The sequence below is a fragment of the Durio zibethinus genome, chromosome 14 (genome assembly GCF_047325235.1).
Source record: "Durio zibethinus cultivar Kanyao isolate XHJ-2024 chromosome 14, ASM4732523v1, whole genome shotgun sequence".
Taxonomy (NCBI): domain Eukaryota; kingdom Viridiplantae; phylum Streptophyta; class Magnoliopsida; order Malvales; family Malvaceae; genus Durio; species Durio zibethinus.
In genome coordinates, this window is record NC_143175.1 from 2963131 (window position 1) to 2986962 (window position 23832).

General features: G+C 33.7%; 2 protein-coding genes and 2 pseudogenes across 5 annotated transcripts; 2 read left to right on the forward strand and 2 right to left on the reverse strand.

Annotated features, from left to right (window-relative positions):
* Nucleotides 1-270: 270 nt before the first annotated feature.
* LOC111295607 (LOB domain-containing protein 20 pseudogene) lies at nucleotides 271-3702 on the reverse strand (annotated as a pseudogene).
* A 1526-nt stretch (nucleotides 3703-5228) lies between these two features.
* Nucleotides 5229-8727, reverse strand: LOC111294668 (putative zinc metalloprotease EGY1, chloroplastic; annotated as a pseudogene). The gene is made up of 9 exons (XR_016327216.1): nucleotides 8248-8727; nucleotides 7962-8110; nucleotides 7647-7747; nucleotides 6771-6982; nucleotides 6531-6581; nucleotides 6375-6443; nucleotides 5685-5753; nucleotides 5546-5596; nucleotides 5229-5458 (listed from the first exon to the last, which is right to left on the reverse strand). The product of XR_016327216.1 is annotated as a putative zinc metalloprotease EGY1, chloroplastic (transcript).
* Nucleotides 8728-11610: 2883 nt separating this feature from the next.
* Nucleotides 11611-16777, forward strand: LOC111293879 (uncharacterized). Of its 2 annotated transcripts, none has more exons than XM_022886919.2 (10): nucleotides 11611-11755; nucleotides 12804-13026; nucleotides 13185-13342; nucleotides 13464-13609; nucleotides 14061-14123; nucleotides 14213-14305; nucleotides 14575-14736; nucleotides 15393-15484; nucleotides 15883-16052; nucleotides 16173-16777. In XM_022886919.2, the coding sequence occupies exons 1-10, from the start codon at nucleotides 11650-11652 to the stop codon at nucleotides 16484-16486; spliced, it is 1527 nt and encodes a 508-aa protein (XP_022742654.2). In that variant the 5' UTR covers nucleotides 11611-11649; the 3' UTR covers nucleotides 16487-16777. The 2 variants fall into 2 exon arrangements, with proteins under 2 accessions (XP_022742654.2, XP_089599296.1); XM_089743170.1 differs by lacking the exon at nucleotides 11611-11755 and adding an exon at nucleotides 11860-11994.
* A 1318-nt stretch (nucleotides 16778-18095) lies between these two features.
* Nucleotides 18096-22876, forward strand: LOC111294267 (BTB/POZ and MATH domain-containing protein 4-like). Of its 2 annotated transcripts, XM_022887524.2 has the most exons (5): nucleotides 18181-18694; nucleotides 20804-21149; nucleotides 21299-21578; nucleotides 21890-21984; nucleotides 22432-22876. In XM_022887524.2, exons 1-5 carry the CDS (start codon nucleotides 18321-18323, stop codon nucleotides 22600-22602), a joined length of 1266 nt encoding a protein of 421 aa, XP_022743259.2. In that variant the 5' UTR covers nucleotides 18181-18320; the 3' UTR covers nucleotides 22603-22876. The 2 variants fall into 2 exon arrangements, with proteins under 2 accessions (XP_022743258.1, XP_022743259.2); XM_022887523.2 differs by lacking the exon at nucleotides 21890-21984 and having other exon boundaries at nucleotides 18096-18694.
* The last annotated feature ends 956 nt before the right edge of the window (nucleotides 22877-23832 follow it).

Genomic DNA, 23832 nt, shown 5'->3' on the forward strand with positions numbered 1-23832 from the left:
TCAATTATATTCGTGATTTTCAAGCAATATTGTTTTAGTATTAATATATATTTATAGCATAAAATTTTTTTTCTATAATTAATATATATTAACATATATTCGTGATTTTCACGCAATATTGGCTTACTTTGTACATGAAAAACTTTTTCTATATTGTACAATTTTGTATAACAATATATACACACGCGCAAAGATAATGAAAATTTGGTTTGAGAAGTATTGTATGGCATATTTCTATATTAATAAAGTCAAAACTTTATATCCTGAAGTTTATTTCAGGTTAATAATTTGATTGATGAAAATTTGGTTGTCTTTTTTCATCATCTTCGTCATCATGGAATGGTCTGGAGAGCAAAAGATGGTCCATGCTTTGAGAAGAATTAGGTGCAGTAGTTTGATCAGCCATGGTTATCGGAAGCTGAGGAATTGTTTTGAGTGTGCTGGCTGCAGCAATGCAATATGTTGTTGTTGTTGCTGTGAGCTTTGAAGGGCATTTGCCATGGCAAATCGACTGTTGGTCAGTTGGTTTTGCACCATTGCTAGCTCAGCTTACAGAGAAACTACCGGCAAAAATTAACCTCATAATAATTCACTTCAACTATCAAGCACATCTCCACAAACGAAATCAAACTTGACTTATGGAGCGATAATGCTTTTTTTTTTAATTCCAAAAAAATTAATAATAATTTTATATTACATAGTTTTCCAATCATAAAGAATATTTTAGCTCACAACATTAGCAATATTTTGTTAAGAAATTATTGGAACAATCCTTTGGTGTTTATTTTTTTTGTAAACAAACTAAAATTTCCCATAGTTTAAGGAAGATTATATTTTTTTATACAAAAGATATACAGTCTAAGGACAACGAAAAAAGTTGTAAATAATGAGATTTTAACTTCATATATGTTTCTTGGTTCATATTTTGAGCAAGGATGGGTTCCCTGCTCCACCCTAGAGGCTATAAATTTTGTAAGAGAACCTAGAACATGGAAGGTATGGATGAGCCTTCATGTGTCCGTTCTAGTCACAGAAAGTGATGTATATTGTAAGTGAAGTTTGACGCTGAAACAGATAAATAAAATCTTTTCAGAATTGGCCAAAAACAAATTTACATACGTTGGATATCAATTCTTAAATGTAATTGCCTGTTAATTGAATTAAATTTTGGATTCAAAATTATATTTGAATATATATGATTTTCGTACAAAAAACTCTGTAGAGAGTAACTTGCGCCTTGCCTTGATATTGAATTCAAATATTTTGTAGTCTAGGCAAGGCATTTATACATTTTTTCTAATGTAATATTTGCCAAGTTAAATCAGCACGAGTGTGCCGATTGGTTTTCCGTTTGCTTAATTTTGACCTTTGAATCACGAATTTAAGAGGAATCATGAATCTCATATCAAATATAAAAAGATCATTGGGGCATAAAAATGTTTACATCATCTTTTTTTTATGAGACACTTTTTGTAGGATAAAACTTTGAGGTCAAGGGGGTCAGAACGAACAATACCTCACAAGGATGTGAATCACAACAGATAGGTTGATCTAAGATGCTGAAAATGTGAATGTTCGAATCCTAAAGCCGCGCGGGTCAAAACTTAAGTCTCGACCTGTGACAAGTGGTATTAGAGTCAGCTCTAAATTATTCGATCCATGCCAAGCACTTCGAGGGAGGTAAATAGAGTGGCCAGCCTCTGTGACGAGGGTGTCACGAGACTGGATGGGAGAGAAAATCACGGACCTAAGGAGGAGTTCTGAATCCCACATCGGACATAAAAGGAGGATCATTGTGGCATAAAAAGGTTCACACAATCTCTTCTTTGTGAGGTGCTTTTTGTAAGATAAAATCGTGAGGTCAAGGGACTAGAGCGGATAATACCTCACAAGGGTGTGAACTGTGACAAGTAGACTGATCTAGGAGGCCAAAAAGGTGAATGCCCGGGTCTTAGAGCCGCGTGGGTCGAAACTTAAGTCTTGACCAGTGACAAGTGGTATCAAAACCAACCCTAAATCGTTCGAGAAGCCAACCCTAAACCGTTCGATCTATGCCAAGCGTCTCGAAGGAAGTAGGCAGGGTGGCTAGCCTCCGTGACGAGGACGTCACGAGATTGAGTAGGTGAGAATATCACAGGCCTAAAAAGAAGGGTCACTACATCACCTCTTCCTTGTGAGGTCTCGTCACGAGATTGGGTCGGAGAGAATATCACGAGCCTAAAGAGAAGGGTCACTGAGATATAAATGGGTTCACACTACCTCTTCCTTGTGAAGCACTTTTTGTAAGATAAAACCATGAAGTCAGAGCAGATAATACCTCACAAAGGTATGAACCGTAGCGATCAAGCTGATTCGGGATGCCGGAAGAGTGAATACCCGGGTTCTAGAGCCACGTGGGTCGGAGTTTAAGTCTTAACTCGTAACACTAGCACAATGCTAAAACAATGAGAAAAATGTGAAGCCGTAATGTACATTAGTTCTTTTTGAAATAGTGTGTATGACTTACTTATTAGGTTAAAAGCCTCAATCTAACTTATATCAGTAGAAGCGTAATCAATCAATAAATCAAACTTATAAGAGATAATAATTTAACATGATTCAATCCAATTGATCTACGTCTACAAATGAAAAATAAGATCTATTAGTTGTAAAGAATTACAAACATACATCAAAATATATTAACCATTCAACAATCAATACCCATAAATCTTTTTAATCTCTTATAGTCCTATGGAATATTCTTAATCTAAACAAACATATACCCATGTATACCCTTTCAATATAAATCAACCTAAACAAACACATACATATGTACACCCTTTCAACATAAATAAACACATGCACATATGTATCCATTCATCATACCTATGTGGACCCTCTCAATCTACTCTAATCCATTCTCAAACATTCAAACACACACACTCATAAAACGTAAATCTCTAGTATTTGTTTATCTCACAAACAAAACCTTACAACTCTCTTACATCTTTTTTTCATACCTAACTCTGTAAAAATTTTATCTATTTATAACCATAAAAACTTGCCTATAAAGAATCTCTCTACTTCTAGAATTTTTTTTTTTGTAAATCAAACTTACTTACTAAGAATTTATTTTCTTTTAAAATTTTTTTTTTTATAAATTTTTTTATCCATCAAATAATATCTAATAAATCCCAAATAAATCTCTTATATAATGTGAAACATTATTCCTAACATAAACAAGATGTTGCTCTAAGAAATCAACTTAGCCCACATAATTTAATTGGTTTCCATTTAAAAAACCAACAAAAAAAGGAAGAAACTAAATATGCATGTGATAAACCTGTTGTTGTAAAGAACGTATGGTTGAGACACAACCATAAACGGGGTACCACAGCCTGGCCTGAGCTTCATACGATATTGTGACCACAGCATCATGTCTCCGGTTGACCGGAATGTGAAGCAAGAGCTTTGCACATTACTAGCACCGAAAACCTTGCGCACAGCAGCAAACCTGGCTGCACCCTGGTCTGAGCCAAAGTGGGGTGCAAAAATGCATCCACTAATGCACTTCCTCCTCAAGAACTTGCATGCCCCACATGGTGCTGCTGGGAATCGGGCAAGTTCTGCCACCACTGGCTTAGCCTCGACTAGCATGGTGGCATGCTTGCCGCTGCCCTTACTACGAGTTTCAGACATGCCATGGCATTGTGGCTCGGCCATTTGAGGGTTATTAGGATTAGGGTCAAAGATAGAGCAAATGAGAAAGGTGGTGAGTTTGGTTGCATTTATGTGAAAAAATGGAAGGAGGGCACGTCTGTCTCGTGAATGGGGCTGCCAAGAGGAATGTGGTAAGCTGCCTTTTCTGTCTTTCTTTCTTTCTTTTTTTATTTTTTTATTTTATTAAATACAAAAAGAGAGGAGGAGGTTTGTTAGCGGAGGGAGTGGAATCGGAAAAGGCCGGAAGGTGTGAAGGGCATGCGTAAAGGGAGTAACATTGTTTGAGATAGGATTTAGGACTAGGTTAAATAGTAGTTTAATCAAGGTATTAGATATGAGATTATATAAAAATGAGACGTTTCATGTGTGGTAGTTGGGGAGGGTTGTTTTTTAAGATCTTACCATTTATATTTATAATATATTTTAATTATATGGAGTATATAGAAAATATAAAAATTATCATATTATAATTTATATCTTTAAATAAAAAATAAAAAATAAAATAAAATATTTATTTTTATTAAATATAAATATAAATATAGTCAAAACTTTAATTCGTATTATTTTTATTTTATTCGTAGACTTTAGTGGAGGACACAATATTTGTGCTTGCACGCCGCGTGTGGGATTAATGGCTGGCTGCCAAACTTAGAATGATGACATGCCAATGGCGATGAATGAATTGGGAGCTTCCTTTCTCGTTGTAATGATTTATATAATACTGCATCTTATTCCTATGCGTTATTTACCTTAACTGTCCATTTCTACAAGTATATTTCTGCCAAGACACATTGCAAAACAAAAGAAATTTGAACACGAAACTTAATTTAGATAGTTTATAAAATCGAAATGATATTTAACAAGTCTAAAATTTAAATCTTAAATCTATAATTTTTTCTCTTATTTTTGAACTGATATTTTATGATAAAAGAAAAAGAAGAAAATTCCATTTCTAAATGGAACAGAACATGATTTTTGAGTTAATTTGTACTACCAACCAAGCTTCAAGAAAAGTGATATTTGAACAGACAAATTCTAGTTCTATTTGAGAAAAGAAATGTAGAGTAAGAGAGCAGGAAGCAAAAACTTTCTGAGACAAACGAATTTTGGCAAGAATGCAAACACTTGACAGATACAGAACAAAATCACTTACTGTTGCCTTCAGTTTTCCCTGTTCATACTCGGCTTTAAATAGCTCCATCCAATGTTAAAAATTTGCGTTTTTTAATTGTTTATGATGAACTCTCCAAGTCATTGCTTAGGATTATGAATGATAGTTCAATGGGATCAATGCCAAACATTCAAATTTAATATTCAAAAATTTATCAGAAAAGAGGACACAAGAAAACCACTGGAGAAATCTTATAGGGCAAATTTCTTGAAGTTACACAATATTAAAGTTTTATACTTCACTGATTCTGGAACCAAGAATATGAAATTTGATGGAAAAAAGGGGAATGAGGCAACCAAGAAAAAAAAAAAAAACAAAGGAGAATGATTTGCAAGAACATATCATAAAAATTGCTTTGGCTATCATTTGAATTTTTTTTGGCTTTTATATCAAAATTGGGTTTACTCAAATTTCTATCTTAAATATATACCAAAATGTGCTTACAAGGCCTATACCTAGTTCTTCGGCAAGCTCATCCCATACAGGAAGCAGTGTCAACACAACAAGGAAAATAGCGACTGTAACAGCCATTTTCCTGCATGTTCCAACCTCAGTTACATCATTTAGGCAGGGTTTTTCTGGAGTCCTCTGAGTATTTGTCATTATAATAAAATGATAAGAAAGATGATTGTTAATTCTACTTTCTTATACTAAGTTTAGATTGGCATTGCATACCTGACATATCAGCACATACAACCCCCAAGGAAGTGATAAAGGTCCTCCAATCTGCGAATATGATAAAAAAGATTAGCTAGGTCATGCAAAAGATAGGGGCAATTGGTTTATAATGCATCGTGCAAAAGTGGGCGCATACCACTCCTAATCCAAGCAGTGTGTAAGTTGTCATACCAAACCCAACGAGTGCACCCTTTCCAAAAGCACCCTGAAAAAAAGTAACTAAATTATCATAAATCTTGTACATAGTTAGAATTAGATTATTAAAGCTATTTCATGCATGATCATATAAAAGTTGCTGCATCTCAATTTATTTATATCACTTGGAGCATAACAGTCTACTTAGTTGACCTATAAATATCAGACCGATATGCATGTTAGAAATTAGCCTTTTATGGCAAATAATAGAAATGCAACTAAGTCAACTGCTATAACATAAAAAGAAAAGTTATTGATATGCATTTTCCCCTCTTGGCTATGAAAGGATTATTTCTTTATAGAAGTGGTAGGAAGATCTCACCTTCCCATAGGCTTTCATCTTTTACTTTCCATGTTTCTTCTATTTCTATCTAAATGTCTCCATCCCTGATTTCACTCTTTAATCTATCTTCTTCCTACCAAACTACCCTGGTAATGGTATATTTCTTACTGCTATCCCAAGATATCATCAAAGCTAGAGGATGGGAAGAAGGAAGGGAAAAGGCTAATGGCTTGAAGCTGCTAATTCTTCAGTACTCTTTCTATGAGTAAGATGTGAAAGTGGGGGGGGGGGGGGGTAAGGGAGAAAGAAAAATAACTATGCAGCTCTAAGACACAGAAAATAAGGTACCTGCACAGCCATTCCACCATCAAGACACCCCACAGGAAGCATATAAAAGCTGTTGTGGTTAAGCCACACCTACAATGATAACTTGTATGGTAAGTACATCAAGAAAATCCATACTAAGATTTAAAGTAAGAAGATAATGTAGGAATTTAATCTTACCATCCTGCAATCACAAGAGGATGAATTGACACTGTTGAAGCATGTATTGCCCTGCTCATGGACAATGTAATATGTCTGTCATTTTCATCACAAAAATGAAAAATATGATCTCGAAGACCTCAACGCTACATCTTCTAGATTAATACAAGAGGAAGAGTGGAAACTCCTTGGATTTCATCAAAGCTCATACATAATACTCTGTTCAGTCAATAATAAAGCTGTTGAAGCAAAAGGACATACGCATAACCAAGAGTTGCTCTATTGATGAGTCCAAGAAGCAAAGAGCCCTGAAACAACATGCTAGGAACCTGCACCAAGTCCCCAGCTGCATCAGGATTTGATGAAAGCAACAGACCAACAGCAAACATTGAAAAAGATAGTGCAGCGCCAGCAAATGGGCCCGCAAGGGAAATGTCAACTTTTGTACTCCAATCAGGAAGAATAGATTTGAACTGCAGGAAGTAAGAGTCCAGAAGCGCTTTTAAAAATATCACTTGAAAAGCTAAAATATTTCAATTAGATATTCCACATTCTTCAGAGCCAAGAAAACAGGTATAGAGAGCTCAAGCAAAAAATAACTGAATAGAAGATTGCATTAAAGAAAACTTATGGCAATCAAGCATAGTCCATGCTCTGGCTAAAATGTAAACAAGACGTTATATTTCAGAAAACAAAAAGAAGGTCATTTTAACCCCAACGAGAAGAAAGCGAGTTGAGAGGGGGAGAGACAAGAATGAAGAGTGTTTGGAGAGAGATACTTTAAATCATCAAAAGATGAATCTCAAGACAATATGCTTAACTTAAGAAACCTTAATAACTACACATCTATCACTACTGATTATTTTCATCTAAATCTCTTCTAAGGATGGTTTACACTGCACGAAACAAAGGTTTTTCAAGTTATTGAGGACATTCGAATAACGAATTTCTTGCTCAAGTCTCAATGTAGTCCATACAGCTACAAAATTTGTTTGTATGGCTGGAATATCCTATTTATACAAGAAGGCAACCATCATATCTTTGAACAAGGGAACCTTGTTAAGATGGAAAATATTTAAATAACCAGACATAGCATTCTACGTTGAGTTGCCATACAGTAAAATAAGTCACACTCGCCTGAGTAATTGATCCAAAGCTACCAAGAGTAATGTTTGGAATGAAGAAGGAATGCTAACTTTTACTTTCTTAGGAAAAGCGGCCAGAAAGTGCCCAACTTCCTGCCAACAACAAATTTCGTGACATAGAAAAGTCAAATATAAGTGCATAATAAAAGCTAAAATTGATAAAGTTTGGTGAAGTTACTCATAGGCAGGCAATTTTTATAAATATATCAAACAAAAAACTAACCAATAGTTGAAAAACTGCAGATCTAAAATGGAAAGGATAGTGAAACTGGCTTGGGAAACCATCAAGAAGCATGGATATGCTTACATGAAACACAAGAACCCCCACAACACCATATTCTAGCGGCAATGCTGAGTGCTGACTCCACAAATGGATATAGCAGTTCCATATCTGGTGGTTCAACAACATTTGGATCTGTAAAATATTTCACAATCTCAGAAGGAAGTTGGTTTATCCGTCAAAAGATTGGACATTATCAATAATCTATATCCATGAAGGTGGTAAGTTCAGAAAATTGCTAAAAATATAACTTCTGCTATCTTTTACAGATCAATGCAGCAATCTCAAAGTGTTTCTACATAAATGGAATACCTGAGATGCAATACCTAACTCCACACTGGAACCTATAGTCAGGAGGAACAGCAAAAAAGCTATCACATATTGCCAAAGTGTAGTTGGTCCGGGTTCTGAAGTCTCTTTCCTCAGCAAACCAAAGCTAACACGTGTCCCACCACGTAGGTCCGGTGCTTCTGAGTTAGGCTCCTCAACCATGAAAAGATTGTATTATCACCCATGATCTCAGCCAATTGAGTCTGGAGTTGGTAAAAACATCTTCTCTCTTTCCTCTTAAGTTTCCTAGAAAAAAGATGCCCTCACCAAGGTCTCCAAAGGGCTCTTCTTTTGTCACCCAAAATGTTGAATAGCCAAAAAGCTTGTCTTTAATTAGCTTTACATCGGTAGCGTCAACTTTGTCAGGTCCAAGAAGCTCCATCAATTTAAAAGAATCAATTTGGAAATCATTGTAGACTGATCCAAGAGGAGCTATGTTTGGTGGCTGCAGAAAGGAAAAAAATCAATGCATGAGAATTATGTCATTGCTCTATTCTCACAAACTTTTACACTCTTCATCTCATCTCCTATTATTTTCAAAATTTAGTACATGTATAAAAGACAGCTTCAATTGGTTGGTACTTATATTATTACTTGGCTTCTACGATTTGATTTTTCTTCCTATAAGTTAGTAAAAAGCAAAATCATAATCGATTAAATATGAATAGATGATGAAAATGCAACATCAATTATAACATGATAATTCTATATAAAACTAAAATCCCATATTTGGTTTGCCTTATAATTTAATTTAATTTAATTTCTTCAATTCCTCATAAAAATGTCATTTGCTCTTATATTCACTGGGGCAGGGCATTTATTTTTAAAATGCCAACTAAATTAATGCCTTCTAATAAAAACTTTTTTTTTTTTTGGTAAGGCCTTTTAATAAAAACTTAAATACGTAATAAATATCACTATGATTAAAAAAATTGACAATAAGATATCACTAAGAAATGCAAAGACAAAAATACCAAAATAAACACAGATGAGGCAGATAATTGTGTCACGAGTTAAAACTTAAGTTTTAGATTTGTTCAATTTTAAGATCTAGACGTGGACTCATATGATATCTTAGATTTGTCTAATTATCATGATTTACACCAACTCATAAAATATTGTCCGTTTTAATCTTCTTGATCTCATGATTTTATTCTTAAAAAAGCATTTCACAAGTTGAGAGTAATGTAAACTCTTATATTATTCGTTTCGGTGCTTTTGACCTCATAATTTTGTCTCATAAAAAAAACTCATAAGTTGAAGGTGGCGTAAACCTTTATATTATTTGTGTGAAACCTTATATTTTAATATCAACTTTAGTACATAGTCAATATGAAATTCATAATTCATCTCTAAGATTGTAATATATTTCTCTATTCTTTATACTACTCTAGAACCGGGACATGGACTCATTCAGTGTCTCAGATCAATCCAACTGTCACAATATTCATGCTGCATCTCATATCAGTTTAACTGTTACAGTTTACACCAATTTATGAAGTATTATCCACTTCAACCTTCTCGATCTTATAATTTTGTCTTATAAAACATACATTACAAGTTGGGGGTGGTGTAAATCTCATATTGTCCGTTTCGATTCCTTTGATATGATAGTTTTGTCTTACAAAAATACTTTACAAGTTAAAGGTAGTGTGAATTTTTATATTGTCTGTGACAAACTTTAATACATAATTGATGTGAAACTTTTATATTATCTATAACAAATTTTAATATGCAATCGATGTAATATTTATAACTTTTTTTTAAGATCATGATATTTTTTTTACTCGAATGAAGGCTCACTCCAATGAAAATTCACTATTTTCGGTGATACATTATTAGTACTCCCAAAATTGATTTTAATGCCACTTATCATATGAACATTATCTTTTTTCTCAAAATTTATTTATCAAGATATATAAAACCAATATTTTTATATCCCTGCATATTTTATATGAGATTAGAATTCCTATTTACTTTCTCTTAAAAAATTATTTTTCTACATAAAAAACACAAATTCCTCTTCAATTTCCTTGACTCGAAGACTTGGACCCCAACTCTTTCGCCAAAAATTGAAGTGGAACGGGACCGGAAACTCACCGCGCTAAAACTACAGCTCGTGAATGATCCCATCTACGCAAAATTTTGAAAAATGAAGAAATAAAAAGGTTTGAAATTTTTTTTGAACAGAGACAGAACTGAAGGTTCTATCTTCTTCGTCGTGGGATATTAAAAAGAAAAAAAAAAAATCTTTTGTGCCTTTTTTTTTTGTCCTTTTTTCTTGTTTAGATTTTTTATATTTGGCAGGTTGACAGTTGTCCAAGTTCCACGGTGGATATGTAGGTCCACATTAATTTATCGGCCTTTTTTTCATATCCGTTTATCCAATTGCATCCTTTTTAATTTTTTAAGGAAAATAAATATAACGAAAAATACTAAAAAATAAAAATGAAAAAAGAAAAAAATTTTTGTGTTTAATATAAAGATGAACAATAAAAATAAAAAAATCAGTTTAAAAAAATTAAAAATTAAAAATAAAATATTTAATTAAATTAAAAATATTTTTAATTAAAAAAATAAATTTGAAAAAAATAAAAATATTAAAATTTCTTCCGTTTAATTTCACCCTTAACAAACGGAAGGACGAATTCCAAAGAATAAGACATTAAAGCACTTAAAATTGGGTATTTTAAATAAAAGTTTTTAAAACTTTCAAAAGTTAAATAAAAGCTAAAATTGTAATATATATATATATATATATATTAATGAGACTTAATAAGTAACTCAATAATATCTTAAAAAACTAAAATTATATATAAAAGTTAATTGTAAATAGTACATTAAAAATATAAAATTTAATTATTTTTTCTTAAAATGTCTTAATAGCTATATAAATAAATATAAATAGTAAAAGTTATTAAAATATTTAAAATTTCATATCTATAATAATTATTTATTGCAATGAGTAGTTTTAATTTTAACTTTTAGTTCTATTTAAATATTGTAATTTTATAAAAAATTCGATCACATATAATAATTTGTTAATATGATAATTTTAAATAATTTAAAAATAATATAATTTAAAATTTTAATAAAAATATATTTTATATATGATATAATAATTTTATATTTTTACATATTTAAAATCAAATAAAAGGTTGTATCTATATAAAAAGATTATTAAGTCTAATAATTTGAATCGTAAATGTAAATTTACGCTTTTGGCCAAAAAAAGTGTAACTTTACGCTACGCGGCTGGCCAAAAAATTTTACGCTACTCGTAAGTGACACGAAGATTTAGCCGCTATTAAAACAAAGCGCGCTTGCCTTCTACGTTTCTTTTCACAAACCAGAGAAAAAAGAGAGCGGAAGGGGGCTGACGACGATGGCCATCTCTTCTTCTTCGCTTTTTCTCTCCTTCATCTTCTTCTTCTTCGTCTTTTCTCTCTTATTCCCCTCACGTGCTTCTCACGTGACCAACGACTTCAAAGGTATGTCTTTCTTTTCATTCACTTTTTTATTTTTTTTCTCATCGGAATTCAACTTTTGTTTTGTTAGTAGCATCTTTTTTGGTTGCTGAGGGAAAAGGAAAATAGGGATTAGAGAATTTAAATGGGTTTTTCTTTCTTTTTCTTTTTGTCTGAATATTTTGTCTTTCTAACAAGCTGTTCTTCAGTTGGTTTGAAAATCTGAATCTTGATGCTTCAATTTGCTTCTTTCCCGAGAAAATGTACGAAACAAAAAGAGAATCGGCCTAGGGTTTAGGGTTTGATAAATTAAAACCCTCCTTAGCTCTTTATTTCTTCCATTCTTTGGTTTCTAGAGAAATTTGAATCTGAAATTTATGCATAGTAAAGTATTACTTTTTGTTATTGGGCTCAGATTATAAACTGTTTTTAGTTATTTGATTTTTATTGTGAAAAATAAAATGGGTTTGTTCTGTGAAATGCAAACTGTTAGTATATTTGTTATCTTTGAAATAAATTCTTCAAAATGCTGGTAAAAAATCAGACTAAATCCCAGAGCCGACTTAATAGTCTCTCATTTCCTTTAAGGTATCCTTTGCTTAATAAAAATTTTATTATTGATTCATTTTCTCAGTTCTTATCAGTGAGAATCAGTTTCCCACTGGTTCTTTAGGCCTTCCTAGAAAGATGATAGCTAAAGGTTGCTTCCAATATAAATTAAGTACTAAGATTAGACATGTCTTACGTCGGATGCTGTTTATTTGGTTGGAGGTCCTTATAGCTGTGAAAGGATTTTAGTGTTTAAATAAATGTTTGGACTTTGGATTAAATGATGAGTGGGTGCTTTGTAATTAACCCTAATTTTATTTAGAAATTGAACCCTATGAATTTGTCTTTTAGTTACACCTTATAGACAGTGTGTTATGCAATTTGTGAATGGGGTTGGGGTTAAGTCAGTAAGTTGATGGAAATTTATAATTTATGACTGTGATCCATGTGTTTTTGTTCTCTCTTGCACTGTTGCCATGCTTGTTTGTGGTGTTTTCAACTATCGTGGGTTTTTAAATTGCAGGCATTGACTTGGCAAATCCAGCAGTAGATGTTACCCCAACTCCCCTTTCTGGGCATTCATCTGTTCGTGGTTCTAAAGATGTTTTGTTATGTGATCGAGTGAAAATATCTGGTTACTCAAGATTGAAACTCAGGAGTTATGCCTGTTCTGTTCGGGTTACTTTGTCTCCATCTGTCTTAATACCAGAAAGATTACACAGCAAAATACGAGTTTGCTTTCATCGGTAAGTATCGACTCTCAATCTACTGTTATCTGCTTTCTGTTTCTCTTGCATCCTTCTGCCTCATATTCCCTCACATGTACAAAGACACATAGGTAATGAATGAGCACTTTTCAAAATTTTATTGTCACATTTTGGGCCTGACCGATAAAGTCTTGCAGGAATGCTTCACTTGGATTATGCAAGTGTGAGAATGATGATTGGAAAGCAGTGCAAAAGGGTATATGGCACACTGTCATGTCACCTTATGATGATAGATATATTGATGTGAAGTTTATTGGTGATGTTTCTGGTTCTGTTGTGGTTGCTGTTGAAGAAGGTATGGTTATTTGTTATTTGCATTTCTTTTAAAAGGAAAATATATATTTCTTTTGATGGTGATTGTTAATTAGTTGAGATTTAACTTTATCTTAAACCTTGACTCCTTACTGTTTTCACAGATTTTCAGCAATGGCGGCTTGTGTTTCTAGCTTTAGGATTTGTTTTGTTGCTGTTGGCACCATTTGTCAGCAATTGGGTTCCTTTTTACTACAGCAGTTCAATGGCTATTGGTGTTTTTCTTGTCATTATAATCCTTCTCTTTCAGGTATTTTGGCTTTTGTCCACAATTTCCTTATGCCTTTGTTGCTTTTCAATGAAACCTTCCTTCTTAATTTGTCTTACTTTTCCCAAAACTCAACGCTATCTTATATATCTTACGAAATTTGAAGACTTTGTCTTACTCTGTTGATTACTACTGATTTTAATTCCTTGGATTTTAAAGAACATGGATCTTTATCAAAGTTCCAGTTATATGCAACGTTGTTGCTGAAATCTATCAGTTTACTTCTTACTTAGAGTTCATAAATTGAATTCTTGAAAATTTATTCCTATGCTTCCTTATCAGATGCTCATCTACTCAGATACTATGATTGGACGACCTGGAGAATTACTAGTTAAAGATTTCCATAAAGATTTACTACTTTTAATTTATGCCAATGCCTGAATTACTGTCTTAGCTCATTTCACTGTGTGTATGCTTTTCTTTTTCCAAGCAGGGAATGAAGTTGTTGCCAACAGGAAGGAAAAATATCTTCTATCTAACTATATATGGATCAGTGGTGAGTCTTTCTTTTCATTTTGTTTATTGATTGATTAATGTTTCATCTACTTTCTTGCCAATAAACTTACTGTTTCTGTAATTTTTCAGCTTGGTGCTGGTTCTTTTCTTTTACATCAATTCTCTATGTTGGTTAATTCAATTCTTGTCAATTTTGGGCTCAGTGAAGAGATGCATAATCCAGTAAGTCCTTAAATACAGCTGATCAGTTTTCCATCCTTTTTCCCTCTTCAGAATTGAGTTTTTCAGCACACGATATTTAATATGGCTTCCTTCCTTTATTGTCCATGAAAGAAAATGGAGAAATAAATTACTTTATGATTTTTTTTTGCTTATGATTGTTGTTCTCTAATGTCTTGTTTGTAGTTATTATCTTCTTTTTTTCCTATAAAAAGATTGGGTTAGTTCAAAGTGAACCTAGTAAATTTTTTTTTTGCTTGTTTTGTTTACAGGTTGCTATATTTTTATTGGTTGGAATTCTCCTCTCAGGAGCTGCATTGGGGTACTGGATTGTACGAAAATTTGTGATCTCAAAAGATGGAAGCGTTGATGTTGGTGTTGCCCAGTTTGTAAAATGGGCCATGCGCATCATTGCAACTACATTTATTTTCCAGGTATGCTTCTTTGACTAATGGTGGTTGTATTAGTTGATAGGCTACCTATGCTACGTAGCAAGTTTTTTATTCTTTGTTTGGAACTTCCTTAAAAGCAGGATGTAGCTTCTGAAAAGGTTTATGAGAAGAATGCTCTTAAATATGTTAAATAAATTAGATTGTTGGTTATAACCTAGCAATTTCTCAAGGAAGGATACATTGATTGACTGATCCCACTTTTAAAAGTTCTCAATGCCTCTTTTCTAAATTAGATTGTTGATTAGCAGCTGGATTGAGATGCACCTGGCATTGTATGCCTCTATGACTTTGGCATGCCCACTTAGACTTGTTAAGATGTTTGTCATGGGCTACTTTTTACTGTATCCGCACTGCCATTTTTCACCTGCTCTGACAGCCAAAGTAAATGCACTTGCATTCCATCTGCTTGTTTAGCCGTGTCTTCTATATCGATAAACAATATACCTTAAGAGTGAAGGGTTATTGTCTTATTGATGTTTAAACTGTTATTAAAGCAAAATAGTCCTTTATACAAAAGTTATTAATGACTAACTGTATTTACGTAGCTGGGGAGGAGAACAGTATTAATTTCTTTCAGTCGGAGGTGTAGTGATATCTTATGTTTCTTTTTTCCTGTCTTGCACTCCTACTCTTTCCAGAGCACTCTTGATACTCAGCTGGCAATGGTGGCATTGGCTTCTTGTTCTGCTATCTGTTCTCTTGTCACTTCCGCAAGAAGGAATGGTCATATGTAAGTCAAACATAGCTCCCTTTGGTTCCCTTTTCATGCTTATGATGTACATGTCTCTGCTGGAAGACTGATGATTTTGCTAGTCTATGTTGTCTTTGCTGTGCAGTATCAAGTTAAGTTTGTTCTTTTCAATTAATATTCATACCAATATATTAAGACTGCCCCTGATTTTGTTCAGATATCCTTTAATACATTCTCATAGTGGTTGGTGCGATGCGAGTAGGTTTTAATACATAGGCAGTCACTTTATTTAGATTTCCATAACCAACTCAACTTCTGTAATAAAGTTATGAAATGTTGTAGCATTACGCATCGTCTAATTGACTGTTAAATTCAGCCAGTGGTTGTAAATCTCAGTTTTCATTCATTGCCTTGAACCATGAATTTTGCTTTTGTAGGCACCAACCACATTCTGGGGACAAGAGTCCTTGGCTGCACCAGTCGAGGCAGGGAACGATAAAGTATGGTCGTGCTGAATTTCTTAGTAGGTCTCCAAGAATGGATTCTAATAGGAAGTTTTGGAATAGTCCAAAGACTTCACCAGCATGGACTAGCTCTCCTATAAAAGGTATTTTTTTTTCTTTTAAAGATCCTTTATACTAGCGCTTATTTCTTGGATTGGCATTTCTTTTTCTTTCCTGCTTCGGTTTATATTATTTGATGGATATGTTTCCTTTTAACGTTGCAGGTGTGGTTGCATCATCACCTCTTGGTGAAGGTGCTAGAGATCATCAAGATTACTATTCAACCTTTCACAAGACAAGTAATCGAAAGAAATTCACAAAGCAAGAATGGGAAGATTTCAGTCGGGAATCCACCCGGCATGCCATTGCAGAATTGGCGGCATCTCCAGAATTCACCGATTGGATGATTGAGCATGCTGACAGGATAAAACTCCTTCCATGTGATAGTTCAGATGAATCAGTGGGAAGCAAATCAAGTTCAACAGACGATGAAGATGAAGGAAGCTACAGCCGATTCAGATTATTTAATTTGTGGTAACCGAGTAGAAAACTATGTTAACTGCTGGACCACTTACATGTGAAGTTAGGAAATTTAGCCCCAGTTTTAGGAATGATGATTGTTTCTTTTACAGGTAAAATTGCTTGTAAGCATTTGACGGCGGTACAAAAACCCTTGTTTGAGCTAATAGTTTCTGCCTAATGTACATATAGAAATGAAAATTTATGTATTCATGTTGTTTTGTTAAAATACGAATTATCATATTACAATTTATGTTAAGCATTCTTTTTTTTGGATAAATTTATATATGATTTTTATTAAAATTTTAAATTGTATTGTTTTTAATTTTTTGTATTATTTTTATATCATATCATTATTTTTGTGTTTAAAATTATAATGCATGTATAAATAATATTGAAAAAATAATGTCTTTATTTCATTTGATTTATTAATTTCACAATTAGAATTAGACATTAAGCTGCTGTTTTTATAATATTTTCTAGAGTTTTCGAGCCGACTATACTATGCCTTAAAATTTAAAATATAATTACATTCATATATCTTGTCACGGGTTGAGACTTAAGTTTTGAATTTATGCGACTTCGGGACCTGGGCAGTCTCAGATCAACTTACCTGTCACGGTTCACATTCTTATAAGGTATTGTCCGCTCTGGTTCCCTTTGCCTCACGGTTTTGTCTTACAAAAAGCGTCTCACTAGGCGGAAATGATGTGAACCTTTATATATTCCAATGACCCTCCTATTATGTTCGATGTGGTCCGTGACATTCTTCCGCACTCAATCTCGTGACGCTTTTGTCACGGAGGTTGGCCACCCTGCCTACCTCCCTAGAGGTGCTTGACGTGGATCGAACGGTTTAGGGTTGGCTCTAATACCACTCGTCACGGGTCGAGACTTAAGTTCTGAACCCGCGTGGCTCCGGGACCCGGACATTCACCCTTCGGCATCCCGGATCAGTCTTCCGTCACGGTTCACACCGTTATGAGGTATTGTCCGCTCTGACCTCCTGACTTCACGATTTTATCCTACAAAAGGTACCTCATAAGACGGAAATGATGTGAACTTTTTTATATTTCAGTGACCTTTCTATTATGTATATACAAAGTTTAATACTTACACTTTTGAGCCCTTAAATTCAAATGGTGAGATAATTTTGGGATGAGAGTTGTTAATAGAATTGATAATCAAGAAATATCAAGGATAACAAATTTTTATTTCTAGAATTAAAAAATAAATAAATTGACCAAAAATTCATATAAAGTTTTTATCAAAAATTTTTTTAAAAAATATTTTTTATCGTATTTAAAATTATTACATTTAAATTTGATAATTTTTATATTTATATTATATAAAATATTAAAAATTTATGTATTTTTATCATATTTTATATAAAAATTATATAATAATTTATATCTATATAAAAATAAAATATATATTTTAATTTTATATAATTTATTTATAATTTTTATTGTAATTTAAATTTTAATATATTTTTATTTTTTATTCGTATTATTTTTATATTATATGATCGTATCTTATTATTTAGTTTAATCACGTTTAAATGTAACGAACAGCCCGACTACACATAATGCATTATTTATAAATTCATGCCAACTGGTGGCTTGGGCACATTCACTGTTGCCGTACCGATGTTGCCGAACCAATCAGAATCAGGTCTCGTACGACACAATTAAATCAAATATAAGTAATAAAAGAAAAAAAAGAGAGAGAGAGAGAGAGAGAGAGAGAGAATTCCTTCAAAACAATCACAAGGTTTCATCATTTACTTTCTTACATCTTCCCTCACTTTCCCAAGAAACCAACCAAAATCCCAGAAACCCTCGCCTCGACCCATGCCCTCTCCGTTGGGCTCACCCACAAGCTCCCGGTCTGTAACCCAGACCGTGAACGGCTCCCACCGTTTCACAATCAAAGGCTATTCCTTAGCCAAAGGCATGGGCATAGGCAAACACATAGCCAGCGAGAGCTTCACCGTTGGAGATTACCAATGGGCAATTTATTTTTACCCTGACGGTAAAAACCCTGAAGATAATTCAACTTATGTCTCCGTTTTCGTAGCTTTAGCAAGTGAAGGCACAGATGTCAGAGCCCTTTTCGAGTTAACCCTTTTGGACCAAAGTGGGAAAGGGAAACATAAAGTTCATAGCCATTTTGATCGAGCTCTTGAAAGTGGCCCTTATACGCTTAAGTATAGGGGAAGCATGTGGTAAGGAAATTGCTTTTTTTATTGGTTTATTTTTTTTTGGGTGTTCTTCAATCTTGATGAACTTTTTTTTTTTGAAAAATTTTGGTGGAAATTTTCTCGAATGTTAGGTAAATAAGGTTGGAGAAGGATTATTATTAAAAAAAAAAAAAGAAAAAAAGATTTATTTTTTAAATTCTTGGTGAAATTTTAGGTTTTTTTTTTGGATTCTTTAGTTGTTGGGTTTGAAGAACTTTGGAAGTTGCTAAGGGGTATAAGTGTTAAAAAAAAAGGGAAAAAAATGAAAGAGGTTGATCCTTTTGAAGGATTGGAAGTGAATGGGGAATGATGATTTGATGAAGGTATGATTAATGCATTGAAAATTGAGGATAAATTTTCCAGTTGGCCATAGCTCAAGACGTAAGGATGGATTGGTATGAGTAGAAATTATAGGGTTGAGCCATACTGCTCCCTGCAAACCAAATTGAGGATAATTTTGATAATTTCGATAATTTATAGTTGTTTCCTTTGTGGTTTTTGTTAAGTTTTTATTTTCAATCATTGTGATGGACATTTTGCCTGAATTTTGTAAATGATGTTGGGAAAAAATGGACAACAGATTAATGAATTGAAAATTGGGATTATTAGATAGGTTGATTAATAGAAGGGATTAATTAGAACAGATTGTAGCTATTTATGTTGACTAGTAGCGATGGAAACTGTAAAACTCGTAACCGCATATCCATGTATGAGGTAACATTTTCTAACTAAACTTCAATGCAGTTATTGACTTTGCATAGTAATGGAGGAGTAAGTTGCTGGTATGATTTGTAGAGTTCCATCAATAAATTTGTTAGTGAACATTCTTAAAGTAAGCACCTGTCTTAAGTGGTAGAATAATGAAGAAATAGTCGGTCAATTTTGGTTCATCATCATGTGCAAACTCTGTTAAAACTTCTTGATAGGAAACTAACTTTACCTTGACACTAAAATGGACTTAATTTTATTTAAAAAAACACAAAAACAGTGAAGGATAATGTAATAGATTGATTATAAGGATAATGAAATAAGAAATGTTCCACCAAACAGAATAGATAGCAGAAGAACGTGTTGGTGCAAATAAAATACTGAACCAGCTCATTGATGCACCGGATTGCATTATCTATCTCCTTTTTTTCTAGCAAATGGAGAAAAAAAGGTTCTTAGGAAGTATGCTTTCATCTATGATATCCACATTAGGGTGTTACACTTCCACTAACTTCTTTATGCATCTGTTATTCTCTCTCTGCCTATACATAAATAGGAAGGAGGAAGTTATCTCAGTGCCTTGTTATGCTTCTTCTCTTTTGAGCTTCACTGCCATATCTATCTCTTTCTCTTGGTGTCAGTGTGTTGTGAGGAAGGCAAGGAAGGAGAGCAGGAGAATGAGGAAGAATCTTTGCTTTCATTTTCCTCACTCAATTAGCATTTCTTTTGGGTTAAATTCTTGGGTCCATCTATAACTTTTCTTAGCTACCTTTTGTACCTTTAAGGAGCATAAAATGTTTTGTTTCTTCAAGTTAACATTTATTATTTCTTCATAAGATGAAATCTCAATAGATTATACACAGTACTCAGTTATGTTTATGATCAATGAAATTCTACCATGTTGGGAATCTCTTCTCCTAATTCATCTTTGATGTTTGTCTCATTCTCTTTTTAGTTGTACTGCATAACCATATAATTATTTTACATAGCATGTAATCTTTCACACAGAGCTTTCAAGCATTAATGTCTTTTATTGTCCCACCTATCATTTATTGTTAAAAAAACTTAAGTAGGGATCATAATATTAGTTCTTTATTACCTATTTTATGTGCATTCTACTGGTTTTCTTTCTTCTCTCGTCATAGAATATGGCAGATTTGTGTAACATTTACATAAACAACAGCAAATATGGACTGTTTACATAATTTAAGTTGGGCCTGTCCACCAGTATAACTGAATTATGGCCTTCTTTTGGAGCCAGGGTTCTTTTTTCTCATCTTATTTGAAGCAATTAATTTGCATGCAATTGCTTACCTAAGTTTGGACACTTGACTCATTTTTGCTTTCAATGGGTTGAAATAAATTCGATGCCTTCTTTGTTTTCAGGGGTTACAAGCGTTTTTTCCGGCGGGCTCTGCTTGAAACATCAGATTTCCTCAAGGATGATTGCTTAAAAATAAATTGCACTGTTGGTGTTGTGGTTTCACAAATAGATTGCCCTAGATTTCACCCCATACAGGTCCCCGATTCTGATATTGGCTCCCATTTTGGCATGTTATTGGAAAATGAAGAAGGTTCAGATATTGCTTTTAATGTGTTTGGGGAAAAGTTTCATGCTCACAAGTTGGTATTAGCTGCTAGATCTCCTGTATTTGAAGCTGAATTTACTAATAGGATGGAAGAAGATAATGATGAAATAGTTGTTACAGATATGGAGCCTAAGGTTTTTAAGGTAGTATTTTCTACCTCATTTCACTTACCTTCGGATTTGAGTGTTGTGCCGCTTAAATTCAAGTTAGCTCTCTTGATATGGCACTAGAATCTATCGTCTGGTTGGTTGTTTTCTTTTCCTAACATTCTCTACAATGTGCATTTGGCCAGTCCTTGCTGCATTTCATATACAGAGACACTCTTATTGACGATGAGGAGTTCGTAGGGACTAGTTCATCTTGTATGCCATCTGTATCTGACGCATTAGCTTCAAAGTTGTTGGCTGCAGCAGACAAATATGACTTGCCTAGACTTAGACTGATGTGTGAGTCTGTACTCTGCAAGGATATATCTGTGAACTCAGTCGCAAATATTTTAGCACTGGCTGATCGTTACCATGCTATGGATCTAAAATCTGTTTGCTTAAAATTTGCTGCTGAAAATCTTGTTGGTAAGTTCTTCAGTTTTTTTATCGCTTTTCAAGTTTAATGTTTAAATAGAATCATTGGATGTTTTCGTGTTCTGAGTAAAGTGTGTTGTCCCTATTATAATAAACTACATGTATTTCAGATTTGAAAATGTCTGACGATGATGCTTAGCATTCAGATTTATGATGAATGTGTAAAAAGTTTAATATTTCCCTTTTAAGACACCGAAAATGTCTTGAGATGATGCTGTTCAGCTTTCAGATTTGTGATGAATGTGAAAAAAGTTTAATATTTGGTTTATAAGATGGTTCATATTTTCTGTGTTTGGTTCTAGCTGTTCATGGTCCAGGCAGCCTGCGGGACTTGCCTGTTTTAGGTCAGGCTTCTGCCATGTTTTCAAGCCTAAGCCTGGCACAGCCCATGGGTAAGGTTTGTATCAAGAATTCCAGATAATCTAAGAGCCATTCTCTTATGTCCCTATGTTTTGAGACTGAGTCCTCCAGTCCTTTTCTTTTTTTTTTTTTTTTTTTTTTTCTGGGAAGGGGGGTGGGGATGCTGTGATGGATTATAGGGTTGTTGGAAACTGTTATGCTGCCCATTCGGAGAAATGATTGCTCTGGCATCACTAAATGCATGTTAAACTATCAATTTCTTAAGTTGTTTAATTTTGATGGATTTCAGTTTGACATGTCAAATGATGTTAAAATTAAGCTGCTTCATCACATTCTGTTTATAAAGTTTTTGCTCTTAAGGAGGTCCTGAAGTTAGTGAAAACCTGGGAACCAAGAGTAGAGCCTAAGGTTTTCATTATTGCTATAAGCTACTTTCCCTCAGCATCCTAACTTGTCATGTTTCTGACTGCTCTACTTGATGCAGCTGTTATGCGCTCGGATGGTTTTGAGTATCTCAAAGAAAACTGCCCGTCGCTGCAGTCAGAGCTCCTCAAGACAGTTGCAGGATGTGAGGAAGAATTCAGTGGTGGTGGAAAGAGCCGAAGTGTGTGGGCACAGTTTTCTGATGGTGGTGATACGATTAACCGGAGTGTAAGGCAACAAAGCTGGGAAAACGGAGGGGAACAACAAAATCAAGGCTTGTGGGTACAACTTGAAGGTGGTGATGGTGGCGAGGGGAGTCCCAGGCAAGAAGAATGATGCTGGAAACATGTACTTACATTGTTTTGTCAACTAACATTGAGAACATTAGATATTTCATGTTTCATGTTGTACTGTATGTTGGTTCAGTGACTTAAGTTATGGAGGAAATGTACGTATGGTTGCTAATATGCTAATGCAGTGCACGAAATACAGTATAATTTGCTTTAGAGTTTGTATAATTTTTTAAAGCATCTCTTTCAAAGCATGTTTATACCAACCATCAACAATCTTACTCATCTGCTCTTTGCCTGCATCTTTATATACATACAGCTTTCTTTTAGCTAACATGAAGAATCGACTATAATTTTAATTTTATATGCAATAACAACTTGATTTTGTCAACCTATTCAAATTGTATGTTAATTGAAACAATTCATGAAATGTCGAAATTTCATAGATTATGTATGAAATAATTTTCTTTATCAACTGATTTAAGTATGGGAAGATTATTTTTCTTGTTAGAATAATCTTACGCATGCTTTTAAATACTTTTTCTATTGGAACAAATCTCTGGCCCAAAAAAAAAAAAAAAGGGAACAAATCATCAACTGAAAGGGATTAATTAAAAAGCGGGAAGGATTTGACTACAGAAAATTCAATTCAAATGGTTGAAAGCTTCACCTTTACCTAGTACGTGGACTAATTTGATTGGCCATTAATCTTGTTTGCCTTTTATGGAAACAATGTGTTATCCACAGAAATTCAATGTTTTTGGTGTGGGTGGCAATACAAATCTATTTCCCTTGGCTTTTGTCAATCATTGTTATGTTGAATATGGAAGCATAAGAATATTAATTAATATTAAAAAGTGGTTGGATTAGCTTAAGCGTGATTCTTGAATCATCCTTGGAACAGTTAAATCTGGTCATAATTGCAATTAAAAAAATAGTCCAAAACTTAAATCAAACGTAATCGAAGTTTGACATATCATAGCTGTAATTTTGCACGTGCATATTAGAATTTGCAGGGATTGAAAATCTCAAATGCATGCCAACGGCAGCACAAATCTTTTTCTCCGTCAAATGTGAGTTTTTTGCCTAAAACTGAGAGGCTCATCCCACACAATCCACGTGACAGAATGGCAACATGACCCAACCCTCATCACGCAATAAAATTCCAACAC